This window comes from Rattus norvegicus, chromosome 5 (assembly GCF_036323735.1).
Source record: "Rattus norvegicus strain BN/NHsdMcwi chromosome 5, GRCr8, whole genome shotgun sequence".
NCBI lineage: Eukaryota > Metazoa > Chordata > Mammalia > Rodentia > Muridae > Rattus > Rattus norvegicus.
Window position 1 is genome coordinate 11,073,072 of NC_086023.1, and position 15,656 is coordinate 11,088,727.

The following is a 15,656-nucleotide window of genomic DNA, read 5'->3' on the forward strand; positions in this document are numbered from 1 at the left end:
GATGATGGTGGTGGTGGTGGTGATGGTGGTGATGGTGGTGGTGGTGATAGTGGTGGTGATGGTGATGGTGGTGGTGGTGATGGTGGTGGTGATGGTGGTGGTGGTGATAGTGGTGATGGTGGTGATGGTGGTGGTGGTGATGGTGTTAGTGATGGTGGTGATGGTGATGGTGATGATGGTGGTGGTGGTGGTGATGGTGGTGGTGGTGGTGGTGATGGTGGTGGTGGTGATGATGGTGGTGGTGGTGGTGGTGATGGTGTTAGTGATAGTGGTGATGGTGATGGTGATGATGGTGGTGGTGGTGGTGATGGTGGTGGTGGTGATGATGGTGGTGGTGGTGGTGATGGTGGTGGTGGTGGTGGTGATGATGGTGGTGGTGGTGGTGATGGTGGTGGTGATGGTGGTGGTGATGGTGGTGGTGATGGTGATGATGGTGGTGGTGATGGTGATGGTGGTGATGGTGGTAGTGGTGATGATGATGGAGAAAGAGGAGGACTTTTTTACCTTGCTGATCAGGAGACTCACTCTATGGTCATGTTTGTCTCCCTTGCTTTTCATGCTCTGTGTAAGTTCTCTTCATTTCTGATGATTTGTTTCATTTCTGATTCGCCTTCATTTCCTCGAGCCTTTCTTTGTTTTCTTGTGGCAGGCTACCCTTTTTTATCGGGGCATCAGGATGGTCAAGTAACAATAACAAGTAACAATGGGGCTGACAGAGAGTCCTAGGGATGAGAGAGAGCTCTACATTTTATACCCAGTGAAAACTGGCTGTGGCGTTACTCGCATGAGGAATCTCCATTCAGAAAGTTGGATGGCCATGCACTCGAGTGCTAAATCCAAGCAAGCAAGGGCGTGCCATGACCTGCTGACTCTTACTGGCGCCTTTCGGGAGCGCCATGATCTGCTGATTTTTCCTGATGCCTTACAGGGGGGTGCACGGGGAGGGGAGCATGACCTGCTGATTCTTCCTGACCTCTTTTGGTAGTGCCATTTCCATTTCTGTCCACGTGTCTGGGCCTGAGTGGCTCAGAGATTCTGCGGCTGGGCTGAAAGGTCGCTGCAATGAAGCAGGGGGTGCCGCGCACAGTGCCTGGGGGAGGGTGGGGCTTCAGGACTTAGAGTATTTTTGTGGGGATCTCATCTTTGGGCAGCCCCTGGGGTCATTGGTTTCTAGGATAATGCACAGGAAGTAGGGCTAGTATTTGTCTCATAGTGCAAGGTGTCATGCTGGTTGGTGTCTCTACCATGTTTTTGACTCACCCATGGATTTAGAATTACAGCAATGCCAGGCCCGTTGTTCCTTCTCTTTTAGCTCACTGTCCAAACGTCCAAATGAAATCAGGGGAAATGGTCATGGGTGCAGCACTCGATTCCAAAGAGGAATCCAGGAGTTTTCATGAAGGAATGCTCAACAAAGCTGCTCTAACTTGATTTTAGTGTTTAGAGATATTGAATGACGACAGAGAGGCCAATGTCGGACCTTGCAGAGCCCTTGGGCAGGGAAGGCTTGACCAAGGTGCAGAAATACAATTAAGGCCAGAAGTTAGATCAGAGCTGTCACTGGGATTTCTTTGGGAAAGTGAAAATTTAAAAAGATACTGAAAAAATAAAATTGATGGGTTATACTTAGTTTTAGAAAAATGTGAGAGGAACATCGACTTGGAAGCTGAATGTCAACAGGAGGAAACACACACACACACACACACACACATACACACACACGGGAGAAATTTTCTTGCAACTAAAAGAGAAAAAAAATCAGGATCTAAGTGGAAGGTTAAAATACGCTGAAAGCTGCATGAAGTGATTAGCATTCACACAAAGGAGTTGGAATCTTGAGGAAAATGTCAAATTAAATCATGTATGGTCTGGCAATAGGAGCTGGCATATCAAAGTCCTTGCGCTGCTGCTTAAAGAGCTGCTCCTCAGCTACTTACAACTGAAGCTTACAGAGACCCCTCCCCATTTATGTGCTGTAGCAACAAAACACTGTGTTCGTGAATACTGTATTCTCTTAACAACATCTTAATTATTCCTTAATGGGCTTTTAATTTGTAATCTTATCTAAATCTGCTAGGAATTGTTTTACATTTATTTCTTCCTGACTTTTTAAAATTAATTTGGTAGGCTAGCGTAGAGAGTGGCGGGTTTCTTCAGCTTCAAAGAGCTGTCGTTCGGATGAGAATGGACCAGCCCTCCTTAGCTCTCTGTGTGGTCTGTGCGTCTGCACCGTGGACCCCTTCACCTTGGGTCTCATGCTCTGTGAGCTTAGCTGGTCCCATAAGGAAATGGAGTATCCATGCCATTCATTGTGTTTTCTCACACACAGATACGGTTTTCAGTATCCATTGCTGTTGTGATGTAGTAAAGACTGCCAGTGAACAGATACATTCTGAGGACGTTTTAGTGCCTCTGTAGGCGCGTGATAGGAGCTGCTGCAGCCTCAGCAGGAGCAGCCACACTGAGGGACTTTAGTGTGGCATGTGCATATAGTTCTGTTGACGGCATGTATTTCTCACTGAAAGTAAGTTCTTAGTAGGTACTTCTCTTCCCCTCGAAAAGATGCTGTGCCTTTGTCTTTGCTGGGGACGACTGTAATTTAATGCTTGCTGCTTTCTAACGTGCTAGTTTGACCGTTTCTTCAGGCCACAGTCTTACTTAAAGCATTCATGTGTTGGAGCTTGCTTGCCTAATGGTTGGGTCACGACAAACATGACAATATCTGCTGTCTACAAGGCTTCAGAGAAGAGCCAGCAGTAGTCCTGGCTGCACCATGACTAGTCAGAACCAGTTGTAGCCCTTCTCACACTGGGGCTGCTCAGAACCAGCTGTGGTCCCACCTGCCCTGGGACTGCTCAGAACCAGCTGTGGTCCCACCTGTTCTTGGGCTGGTCAGAACCAGCTGTGGTCCCACCTGCACTGAGACTGATCAGCCTTTCATAAATATACATCCCTTGCCAATTTCCAGAAGAACACTACCATTCCATAGCTCAGACTTTCTAAAACTTTGACTAAAGAGTTGCATGGCCTTTGAGAAGCAGACGACAGATCCATTGCAGCATATCCCTTTTGTGAATTGAATGCCATTGATTTCCTTATCCGGAGGTGTGTGGTCCAGGGCCAGCAGGTCTGCCATTGGCACGGTCTGAAGCAAAGGACCTGCCAACACTATTAACAGGTCTTTTACACGTGTTTTCCTTTCTTTCTTCCTTCTCTTTCTTTCTTTCTTTCTTTCTTTCTTTCTTTCTTTCTTTCTTTCTTTCTTTCTTTTCCTTCCTTCTTTTGTCCTTCCTTCCTTCCTTCCTTCCTTCCTTCCTTCCTTCCTTCCTTCCTTCCTTTTTTTTTTTTTAAACCAAACCAAACCAACATCTCACTATACATCCCTGGCTGACTTGGAACTCAGTATGTAGACCAGGCTGATCCTGAATTCACACAGATCTGCTCTGTCCCCTGAGTGCTGGGATTGAAGGTGTACACCCCAGGCCCGGCAACAGGTGTTTTCTGAGTGTCATTCACCTTACGTTACGTTCTCTTGAGTTTGGATACTTCACATTGCACACTTCTTCCCACATGACTTCTTTGTAATGTAGACGGCGTCTCTCGGCTTACGTTGGTGTCTTCTTAACATTGAATTTGGCTTGGTGGCCATCACATTTCCTGATCTGCTAGGTTGCCTTGTCAGCCCTGAAATTGAAATTTATTTTTAGTATCAAATGATTAAAACCCTGATCATCGTTATCATCATTCAATGCATCTGTCTGATCTTCACTGCGTCTTTGATTGTATTGTGACACATTATACATGGCACCAAGGAATGAATCTAGAATATATTCCATAGCATTAAACAACAGACACTGGGTTGTAAACCTATAGATTTAGCAACTTCTTGTCCAATTTGTTTATTCAATCTATGCTTTTGAAATAGTTTTGGACATACATAATATACATTTATGTGCTTCAGGCAGGCACACAGAGTCCTGGTGACTTGGTGACCAGTGATGTCTTCAATAATTAAAATTCCTTGGAAGTCGCAGACACATGCTTGCTGGAACCTCACATTGTCATGCGGCTTTCCTAAGAGCAAGGACGTTCTCTGGCACGACCGCTGGGCAGCCATCAAAACTCAGAAATACGCAGTGAACTGTTTTCACCATCTATACCACGGGCTTGTCTTCTCAGTGAAGCCCTTTATATTCGAGGTCTAACCTAGGAACACATATATTCAGTTTTTGGGTCTCCTTCTGTCTTGGTCAGATTCTCATCTTTCTGTTCTTTATGATCGTAACCTTTTCTCAAAAGCATAGGCTGTTATCTTTGTAGGATATCCCTTAGTTGGGGTTTGATGTTGTCTTCTCATTTATGTACTTTTAAAGGCTTAGCACAAAAACCATGTTATGCTAAGTATACCCTAACTGGGCACATAGTATTAATTTGCCCATTAATCTGGTTAATTAACCCTTTGCTCTCTGGATAAGGTTGCATTTGCTAGGTTTCTCCATGCAAAAGTTAGTAGAGTACGATAAATCAGTACATAATTTATGAATGCCTCATAGGGGAATCTTTTGAGGCCACATAAGATCAGTGAACTCCCATTCTTCATAGTCATCATGCTTTGTGACATCACAATGTAACGTGAGCAAACACAGAAATAGTTTCTACAAGATCCATGGGGTTGGTTTTGTCCCAATGTGGTCGGCAGCTCGTCTGTGTGTGACTTCATGTTTGAATGTCTGCACATACTGGCTGCTGTTGACTCATTAACTTGGACATCATGCCAAAGGCCTGTAACTCATGTCTGGGGGAAGCATCATGGCCGTATGCATTTTCTCCTGTGATCATTCATCCCAGGCACATGCAGTTAGGGAACCATGGGAGACCCCTTGGCAGCTTCTTATTTGACCCTTTATGCTTTGGAGGCAAAGCTTTGTTGTATGGACGAGGTTGGCCCTCAACTAATGGTTCCTGTGTCTTAGCCTCCTGGGTACTCGTTTTATAGGTTACATAATGCCTTCATCCTGCCTGATATTAGGGATATTTCAAATAAGCAAGATCACCAACAAAACACATAATGAGAAAACTGTGACAAACTATTGTGACAAAGACCCACCCTTACTACTTCAGAGTGGACATGTTTTCTTCTTCTGCCAGGAAAGGGGAGTGTGGACAGCTTGCAGCTTTGAGTGTGGTTGTGAAAGTGCGTCATGTGTTAATTTCAGGCTTACAAGTAAATTTTCGCGAAAAGCCAGTACAATCCACAAATAATGAGGATTGGATGCACATTGTTCTTGTTGGATTTTCACAAAATTCTTTTGGCATCCATCGAGCTCAGAAAATCCCAGTCCATTGAAGTGATTTCTTTGCCAGTATTTCCTGATTATATTTTGTATACTCTGACTCCCTACTCTGAAGTCAGACATTTCTCTGTTCCTTATAGTAGAAAATGACTTTTAGAAACAAAGAACTGCGTGATGGGTGGACCCATTCTTACTGCAGTATCCTCATGTCAGTCTTGTGTGCAACAATGTTGCAAATAACATGGATACATCCAAACACGTGCTTGCACCTGTGTGTGTGCATCTGTCTGAGACCTGTCAGTCAACCTATTATATCTTTTATTTATCTGTTATAAATCACCTATCAATCAATCCGTTCTATCATATCTGCCTGTCAATCAATCGATCTATCAATCATCTATCTATCATATCTATTCACCATCCATCTATTATCATCTAATGTATCTCTCATTTTTGTATATATCTGCTCATCTAATTGGATCATATGAGTACCTTAGTTCTAATCTAGTACTTATCTGTTCCTTCTTTCTACATTTCTAACTTCCTTTCCGGCAGTTAGTGTTCTGATTTCCATCCTTCTTAATGTAAGTATTAGCTCGGTTTCTATATGTAAAAAATACTCAGTGGTACCAGCCCAAGAATAGCCCTAAATCTTCTGGCTCCTTCAGGGCATTTGGGCAAAACACTAAGCCCCAGTCAGTGGATATGGAGGGTGAAGGGTGAAAGGAAAACTTACTTATTGAAAGTCTAAACCTTGTCAGTTCTTCTTAAGTAACAACCAACTTTGGTTTTATTTATTTATCCAGTAAATTTTTAATGATATGAGAGAATGCCCATATATATATAATTTTATATATACATAATGCCTATATATATGTATATATATAATGCCCATATATATATAATTTTTTCTTTCTTTCTTACCTTTGAAGCTAAAGGACCATTTTTCAAACCAAATGTTTCTAAAAGACATTTAGATGCAGACATGGCTCAGTGGGTTGCAAGCATCTAAAGATGGAAAGATGGCTCAGTGGGTTGCAAACGTACATGGCTCACACAGAGGACTAACATTCAGCCCCTGTGAAAACTCACGCCTGTAGCTCCAGGTCCAGGGGATCGTGCTACTGCTGGTCTCCAAGGGCACCTGCACTCATGAGCATAAACTCACACAAAGACATACATAATACACACAATCAAAAACAAACATATAAGATGAAAAACAAATTTGAGATCACAAATATGATGTAAACTATCCTTGTGATACAAATATTATCAACCTGTGTTTTAAACCTCCCTCCTAAATGGTTTAGATTCAGTATTTCCTTTTAACATGCCAGCTAAACTGAACTAGAATCTTTGAATGCTGGTAATCTTAACGTACCAACTTACAATATGATATTTTAAGGTTTATAGGGAAGACTTGTGAAAGGTTTAGTTGTTTTTCTTTGGTGTGTTTATGTTAAAGGTCAAGTATGCATTTTAATTTTCCCCCTAAAATCTCAAAGCTCATAAGCTTAGCTAAGACCTAGACATTCCATTTAACTACATTTTGAAATGATGTTTGCTAATGCTCTCTACTTCTAAAGTTTCAGATTGTGGTGAGTGGGAGGCTATGAATTAGAGTATCAATAAAAGCTGACCAATCCTAACGGAGTGACTTTATTATGTTGTAATATAAGAGATAAGTGTTTTCCAAGGTGATATTTTCCATGGAGATACAACAATTATTCAAATGTGTATCTTTCATTCTGTAAAAATGAGAAATACAGAAGTTTATAAGACATGGAATGTTCTTTTATTCCCCTCGCAGCCTTCATCAGGGTTCCACAACTTAAGCCCTTGGGAATTTGGTATTAATGTATTAAGACGTTCTCATTTGATCCTCAGATGCATTCTTTTGGCTTGTTTAATTTTTACTTAATATGACCATATGCACATAGTGTAGCTTGCTTTACTTATCAATATAATACCTTTTCTTCAAAATTCTTTTGTGCTAGCATATATAGCTGTTTCATTTTTAATGATCACCTTATATTCAACTATATGGCTATACCATAATTTGTTTGAGCATTTCCCACTGATGGTTATTTAGATATCCCACATTTTAGTATTATAAATGATGTCATATGTGTAGCACATTCTATTAAGTAAATACCTAGACCTAAGAATGAGATTTTTCTTGAGATGCTGCCTAGTGTGTACTGAACCTCATCTCTGGGCTCTCATTCCCTCATGGCCTTTAGTTTTTCAATCCAAGGTACTTGGGGGTGCCTGACCTGGTGTTCTCATGCCTTGCCACACCTTTAACTATGAATATTTCATTTCATAAGCAAGGCTCAAAGACCAGATGCCCAACATCATCTACCTGTCTGCTTTGGGCATCTGCAGTGTGGGACCAAAGATGTGCCAACTCTGAAATGCATTGTGGGCTTAAGAGATGACTCGGCTCTTAAGGCTGCTTGTTGCTTTTTCTGAGGACCCAAGTTCAGTCTCCTGCTTTCATTTTGAGTGATTCCCAACCCTAGTAACTCCAGCTCCAGGGGATCTATTGTACTTTTCTGGATTCCTAGAGCACCTAGATACACACCTATGCATACCTAAAAACTCCCCGCTACACACACACACACACACACACACACACACACACACACACACAAACATAAAAAATAAATTGAATTTTAAAAAAGAAAAATGTCTCTTTTCAGGAAAGAGGTAGCTGGGAGAATTGGAAACTATAATGTAGGACTAACTCACAATTACTTTGTATATTAAAGAAACTTTGGGGTCTTAACAAAATGTGTTTTAATTAATGAAAAAAGCAAATAATTAATTGAAACTTTTTTAAAATGTAGGAATCATATGCTGTATAATGTTTATGAAGATGTTTGTATCTGAGTATGCTTTTAGATGCTATTTCCTTCAATATTTGGTTTGGAGTTAGAAGAACCAGGATAGTTTTAGGCATCATCAGAAGTGGGGTGGTGGTGGTGCACACCTTTAGTCCCAACACTTGGTAGGCAAAGGTGGTGGATGTCTGAGTTTGAGGCCAGCCTGGTCTACAGAGTGAATTCCTGGATGGCCAAGGTTACACAGAGAAACCATGTCTCAAGCCGACCCACCCCCACAAAAAGCAAACCCAGCCAAAGCCAAACCCAGTCATCATCGCTTTCTGTTTTTACTTTGTTGCAGAGAAGGTCACCAGAGAACTATTTTCAGTTCATTAAAGCACTAAGAGCCTCAGTTTTCTTTTGTTTTCCATCCCTCGTTTGTAACACTCATGTATCACTTCTGTCATTTTGTAGACCTACCGAGAGCAGCTGTCAGGATCTTAAGCAACATGACATTCCTTTTTGTGAGTCTGTCATACACAGCCGAGAGTGCCATTGTCACCGCTTTCATTACCTTCATCCCCAAGTTCATCGAGTCACAGTTTGGTATCCCGGCTTCCAATGCCAGCATCTACACTGGTAAGGCACTGCCGCTAGGGCTGCTCGTAAGCATGGCCGTTGTGTCCCTAGGTCGGAATGGAGGGAGTGGTGATGGTCTAGAGTGCCCTGCCAGCTCCTGCTGCCCTCGACGGAGCTTGTGATGGGATGTGCTTTCCTTCATTCTGATTGTATTCATCTGATATATCCGTTATCTATGTTTGGAAAAGGGAGAATATTGGATGTTTATGGGGTTTTGTGGGTCTTGGTTACACAGAATGGAGTAAGTGGTGAGGTTCAGATTTAGATCTGGATTGGTCTGCTTGTGGATTAGCATCTTAAAGTGCTAAGTGAGTAAGTTGGTGATTCAAAATCCGGAGCAGTCCCATGGTTTCAGGGTTTCCACCTGTAAACCTGAGTAGATTTCAGTTGAGTTCCTGAAGATGTATGACATTTAAGGAGATGCCTTGTGAACTTTATTTCAGTTGTTTTGTGTCCAGTCAAGCTGACTTTTTAGAAGTCTTTGATGTGTGTACTTGTAGAACTTCATGCTCAAACCTTATTTGATAGTAAATATACTTAGTAATGTGGGATAACCAATTCTCCATTCTGGGAGAATTGCAATGTTGTGTAATATCACGACTACTCCCTTAGTGGTGATAGAAATGGCCAAGGACTCCGTCCACAGAGAGCTTAATTTATCGATAGCAGACGATTAAACATTTTTGAATAATAGTAAGTTTTGAATAAGTAGTAAGTTTTCATATAGCTTGGTTTCCTATTCCTGCACTTAAACCCTGCATGCTTGAATTATCTAAAAAGAAACAGAAAAAAATAAATCCTGTAAGAAGAGAAGGTGATCTAAAATAGGTTTGCTTTATCTTGTGTGTAGAAAGGCATCCAAATTGGTCCTGTGCTCCTGGTTATAAACTGTTTAATAAATGCTGTATGGCTGTGACTGCTGTAAGTTGTGAGTTAACATCTGTTTCGTTCTTCTTGCTTTTGAAAGTGCTTTCCTCTCTCGATGTGACATCCCCAGATCGTGTTTCAGCTTGGCTAACAGAAATCAAAGGCCCCTGTTTCTGGTTTAATTCTTACTTTGTTGACCAGTGATTCATGGAACCAAGAGCTTCTGGGACTGGATTCGAAGCTGAAGAACACTGCACGCATCGCCCAGACTAAGTTTCAATATAGAGAGGTGTGACTAGGAAGGAGGTTCATAACCAAGCGAATCTGGTGCTTGCCGTGTTGAGCAAAGTGCTGTGGGCCTAGTTACCACAGCCCTCCTTCCTCAAACACCCTTACTAAGTCAGCTCTAAAACCCCCAGAGGAAGACTCAAGGCTTTATCTCCAGGTTGATTTGACTACGAAAATCAACCCTGTTTATCACTCATTGTGATAGGACACCGTTGTTGTTTATGTATTTATTGTTTGTGTACGTGACACTGTGTCAGCATTTCACTCCACTTATTCTGAATCTGATCTCACTGCACAGCCCAGGATAGCCTGCAACTCGTGATCCTCCTGCCTCGGCCTCTATGTGTAGAGATTATGTATATGTATGGGAGCCGTTACATCTCACAGAAACTTGTCTTTCTGTTTTTTCTTTCATAAAATGTGGGGATTCAGTCATGTGTGTCTGCATTTCAGGCACACTGGAAAGGGCAGAGCTGTCTGGGTCATCCCGTGGCCCTCCTGTGATCGGTTTTCACACCAGGGCTCCAGGGCAGTCTGCAGCTGTAGAGAATTGAATTTGGACCGATGGGGCCGTCTCTTCAGTGAGGGTAGAGAAGAGGCTAGCTAGACAATTCGGTGAGGTAAAATGGAGGAGAAAAGTTACAGTGTGGTCTAGAGGGTTGGGTATGGAGCCCCAGCAGCAGGGTTGAGACACTTGTCTGAATGAGGCCAGCTCACAGAGGCTGTTTACACCTCCTCCACGACACAACGAGGGACGAGGGAAGCCACGTGACTAAGTGCAGCTCCATTCTGGTCACAGCGCCCACCAGTGTCCGCCCTTTCTCATCTGTTTTAAATACAGCTTGTGCGTTTCACAGTGTTCACAGTCTCCCATGTTCCCCGTGGCTTTGGAAAGAGAAGGTACTTTCTCTTGATCATCTTCATTTGACTCATAGACCAGGAGCAAATTCCAGAAATACTCCGGTTGGCCGAGAGCAGAGGTACTTTACTAAGTCACGGTGAGATTGAAAAGCAGAGTATTTCTCTAAAGCTCTTCTCAGGCCTTTGCCTTGCTAAGGATCACTTTCTTCTTACCCTGTGGACACAGACTTTAATTTTTTGGAAGACTGAGGATTCCTCGATGTTGTTGCTCTCTGAAGCCCTTCCTATAAATGTAAAGTGAAATGGAAAAATCATGAAATTTTCCTGGAAAAAAATTGTTTTACAATAGTGTTAATTTCTTTTTTTTTCTTTTCTTTTCTGTTTCTTTTCTTCTTTTTCTCTTTTTGAGACTTATTTATCATGTCTCCAGTGTACTGCCTTCATGTATGCCTTCAGGCCAGAAGAGGGCACCAGATTCCATTACAGATGGCTGTGAGCCACCACGTGGTTGCTGGGAATTGAACTCAGGACCTTTGGGAGAGCAGCCAGTGCTCTTAATCTGTAAGCCACCTCCCTAGCCTTAGTGTTAACTTCTTTTTTTTAAATGTATTTATTTATTTTATCTATATGGATGCACACTGTAGCTGTCTTCATGAACACTGGAAGAGGGCACCAGATCCCATTACATTATTAGCTGTGAGCCACCACGTGGTAGCTGGGAATTGAACTCAGGACCTCTGGAAGAGCAGACCATGCTCTAAACCATCTCTCCAGTTCGAGTGTTAACTTCTTAACTAACAAATTTTTCAAAATTAAGTTATCCTTTCATAGTTGATTGATTGGACCCAGGGCATCACGTGTGGCGAAATGTCCTCCACCACTGAGCTACATGCCAGACTTAACACTTATTTTTGAAAATATTGGATAACTATTTCAACACGATCTCTTGTGATGTGTCATAGGGTTGAAAAATGTCCCAGACAGGTCCTGGAGACAAGTCTGTGAACAGTGACTCATTTATATTGTCCCTCTACGTCAGCTTTGGACAGGGCTTTCTGCCTTGGACAGGACACAGAAACATAAATACCTAAACAGGGCATCCCCTTGCTCAAAGTAAACTTTCTATGTTCATACTACAGAAAGAACACTGTAGGGTGATGGGTATTATATTTCACTTAATAAATGTACATAGTATATACATATTTGGGCATATTACATTGTACCCCATATATAATTTTTGTTGATTAAAATTAAAGAATTAAAAGCAGACACCCCACTCAACCTCCACAGGCTGCTTCGATAAAAGATTTTGGCTCCAGAGATTATTTTGGCTGGCAAGATAATGGTGCTCGAGTTGTTTTCATGGCAAAATGAAATTAGGCTATGTATGTACTTATGCATGTATGTATGTATGCATGTATGCATGTATGTATGTGTTATGTGTGTATGTATGTATCTACCTATCACCTATCAATCTAGCATCTATTTTTATCATGTATCCTCTATCTTTCTATCCATCTAATTTATTTATTATCATCTATTGATCATTTATCTAACAGTCAAAGTTGTCTATGTGGAGTTAGAGGAGCAAAGTGAGCAAGGCAGGTGGGGGTGGGGAGGGGTGAGATAAGGCTGGAGGGGGGTTGGGGAGGGGTGAGATAAGGCTGGAGGGGGGTTGGGGAGGGATGAGATAAGGCTGGAGGGGGGTTGGGGAGGGATGAGATAAGACTGGAGGGGGGTTGGGGAGGGATGAGATGAGGCTGGAGGGGTTGGGGAGGGATGAGATGAGGCTGGAGGGGGGTTGGGAGGGGGTGAGATAAGGCTGGAGGGGGTTTGGGGAGGGATGAGATAAGACTGGAGGGGGGTTGGGGAGGGATGAGATAAGACTGGAGGGAGGTTGGGAGGCGGTGAGATAAGGCTGGAGGGGGTTTGGGGAGGGATGAGATAAGGCTGGAGGGGGTTTGGGGAGGGATGAGATAAGGCTGGAGGTGGGTGGGGAGGGATGAGATAAGGCTGGAGGGGGTTTGGGGAGGGATGAGATAAGGCTGGAGGGGTTGGGAGGGGATGAGATGAGGCTGGAGGGGTTGGGGAGGGATGAGATAAGGCTGGAGGGGGTTGGGGAGGGATGAGATAAGGCTGGAGGGGGGTGGGGAGGGATGAGATAAGGCTGGAGGGGGTTTGGGGAGGGATGAGATAAGGCTGGAGGGGGGCTGGGGAGGGATGAGATGAGGCTGGAGGGGGGTTGGGGAGGGATGAGATAAGGCTGGAGGGGGGTTGGGAGGGATGAGATAAGGCTAGAGGGGGTTGGGGAGGGATGAGGGGTGGGAGGAATGAGATAAGGCTGGTTCTAGTAGGAAAAAAATGAGGAGGAAAGGAGAGTAGTTCCAGGGAAGGTTGGACACAGCCAGCCAGCCAGGCACATAGGCATGGGGCCTGACCTTTTTCTCAGGGAGCGTCAGCAGTACTTAAGTTCACTATGGTCACTCTGGCAGAGGTGACGACTTCAGTCCCTGGTGAGGATGTCATCATCAGGGCAGGGCACTCAACTTTACAGCGGTCTCTCCTGTGGGCCTCTGTCCAGATGCACGATGATGCCCCAGGGCCTGCTTCCTAGGTACTCAGCCTCTTTGCTAACCCAGCCAGTGTCACATTACTTAAATAAAATATGGTGAAGTTGATATTTTGATGGGAAGAATCACCAGTTGGACGCTGTGACCTTTTAATAGTCTCTCCCCTTCTGTTTCCACATCACACGCATCCACCGCTTCCTGCCCCTGCCCTGAGAGCTCTTCCTTCTCTGTTATGTCCCCCTCTACTCTCATGACCCACACGTGGCACCTGCTGTGTACAAAGTGCTAATCATTTTCAGTGGACGGCGTTGTTTAATCCATGTGATCGAAGCCTGTGCTGTGGGCACTGTTAACTATGGCCATTTTTCCAATGAAGGAAAGAGCATCCGGGAGGTTTAACTAGCTCGCTCAAAGGGGAGTAGATGCGAGAGCTGTGTGTTTCTCGGAGACTGTGATTATCATCCGCTGTGTTAACTGAAGCAGTGAAGAGGCACGTGCGACTGTCATCCATTCTGACCACTCGGTTCTTCACTAGTCTGACATGTCCTGATGGTGCCCTACACCTGTCCCATTCTGCAGGAGCCTGTGCTGCTGAACTGGGTCAGAGGCATTTGTCTTCAAAGCTCTGTGACCTTTCTGTGTCACCGGGGATCCTACCCTTAGGTGCAAATAGTGACAAACAGTTAAGACACAAAGGCATGTTACAACAGCCATGCAAATTGTTTTGTCTCTCCAGTCTAGATTAATCAAATTCTCTTCTGTGGGAAGAGGACTAGGTGCCGATGGTTTTGTTTGTTTGTTTGTTTGTTTTAACTTTGCTATGCATCTTAGATGCAGGGCAGCATGCACCTGCACGGACTCGTGTCATGTTTCTGTGTGCATTTGTAGCCTCTGTAAAACCAGTTCTTTCATGTTATAAAGACAGCCGAAAATTCAGTTTTGTTGCAATTTTTATAAACATCGGCATATATTTTCTTTCTGACATTGATGCGGATGGCTCCAGACGCCTTCCCATTTCCAAGGCTAAGCAACGGCGGCGTTGACTCAGAGATCTTTGTTGGCACCACAGAGAGAGCGCTGCATGCCAGAGAGAGCGCTGCATGCCAAGAGAGGGAAGGGGACAGTGCTCACAAACCTGCATCCTGTAGCAGCCACTCACATCTGATCGCTAATGCCACTCTAGTCCTGTTGTGAGGAGTGTGTGCTGCCGGGAACTATAAACGACAGTTATGAGACATTCATGACACCGAGATAAACTCATCTTTAATGCTCAAGAAAGCTTTATAAATTTAAATATTATTGTTCTTGTGTGTATGTGTGTGTATGCATATGTGCATGTGTTTGTGTGTGTGTATCTCTGTAATTGTGTGCATGTGTGTTTGGTGTGTATGTATGTGTATTTGTGTGTCTGTGTGTCTGTATATTTGTGTGTGTGTGTATGCATGCACACATGTGTCTCTCTGTGTGTTTGTATGTATATTTGTGTTTGTGTCTCTGTGTGTGCCTGTGTATGTGATTGTATTCATGTATGTATATGCATGCACACATATGTCTCTGTGTTCCTGTGCATGTAATTGTGTGCATGTGTATGTGTGTGTATTCTTGTGTGTGTATGCATGCACGCATGTGACTCTGTGTTCTGTGAATGTAATTGTATACATGTATATATGTGTGTGGATGTGTGTGTGGATGCATGTGTGTCTGTGTGTGTATATGTGTCTATGTGTGGGGGAGTATGTATATGTCTGTGGGTGTGCATGCATGCACTAATGTGTGTGTGTCTCTGTGCATGTGTGATTATGGAAGCATGAATGTCATGATCCACATGTGTGGAGGTTAGAGAACAACGCTTTGGAGCTGGTTCTTTCTTCCCATCTTCATGAGAATCTCAGGGGTCAAACTCAGGTCCATCCTGAATTAGGCATGTGTGGGAAGCACATTTACCTGCTGAGCCGTCTCACGGGCATCAGGAGGACTTTTGTAAAAGATTATAGTGGGAAATACTAGGATATTCATTTTCTTTACTTTCTGCTTAAATGAGGGAAGGCTTGCTTACCACACGGGAGATCACGTGACAGGTACTTAGCTGGTGCACAAATGATGACAGCTCAATATATGTTGTTTGCTAAACATGACCGAAGAGGCCGGAGTGGCATGCAGACATGGTCATGTTGAGTGGAGGAAAGAATCGTGACAGCTATAATCTATGTGTGCCCAGCAGCCTCTCCTACTGCCTAGTAAAAGACTGTTCCCAACTGTCCCCACTTGAACTGTCCCCACTGTCCCAACTGTCCCCACTTGAAGCACCA

The 15,656-nt window shown here is 43.5% G+C and overlaps 1 protein-coding gene across 5 annotated transcripts in view; it reads left to right on the top strand.

Annotated features, from left to right (window-relative positions):
• The window catches only part of Slco5a1 (solute carrier organic anion transporter family, member 5A1), a 129,180-nt gene that overhangs the window by 61,071 nt on the left and 52,453 nt on the right, over positions 1 to 15,656 (top strand). For 4 of the 5 annotated variants that reach the window (XM_008763495.4, XM_039109744.2, NM_001107898.1 and 1 more), the window contains 1 exon segment: positions 8,597 to 8,761. The exons of the other annotated variant lie outside the window; for it this stretch is intronic. In XM_008763495.4, coding sequence (XP_008761717.1) covers positions 8,597 to 8,761 — 165 coding nt within the window. 5 annotated transcript variants of the gene reach the window in all.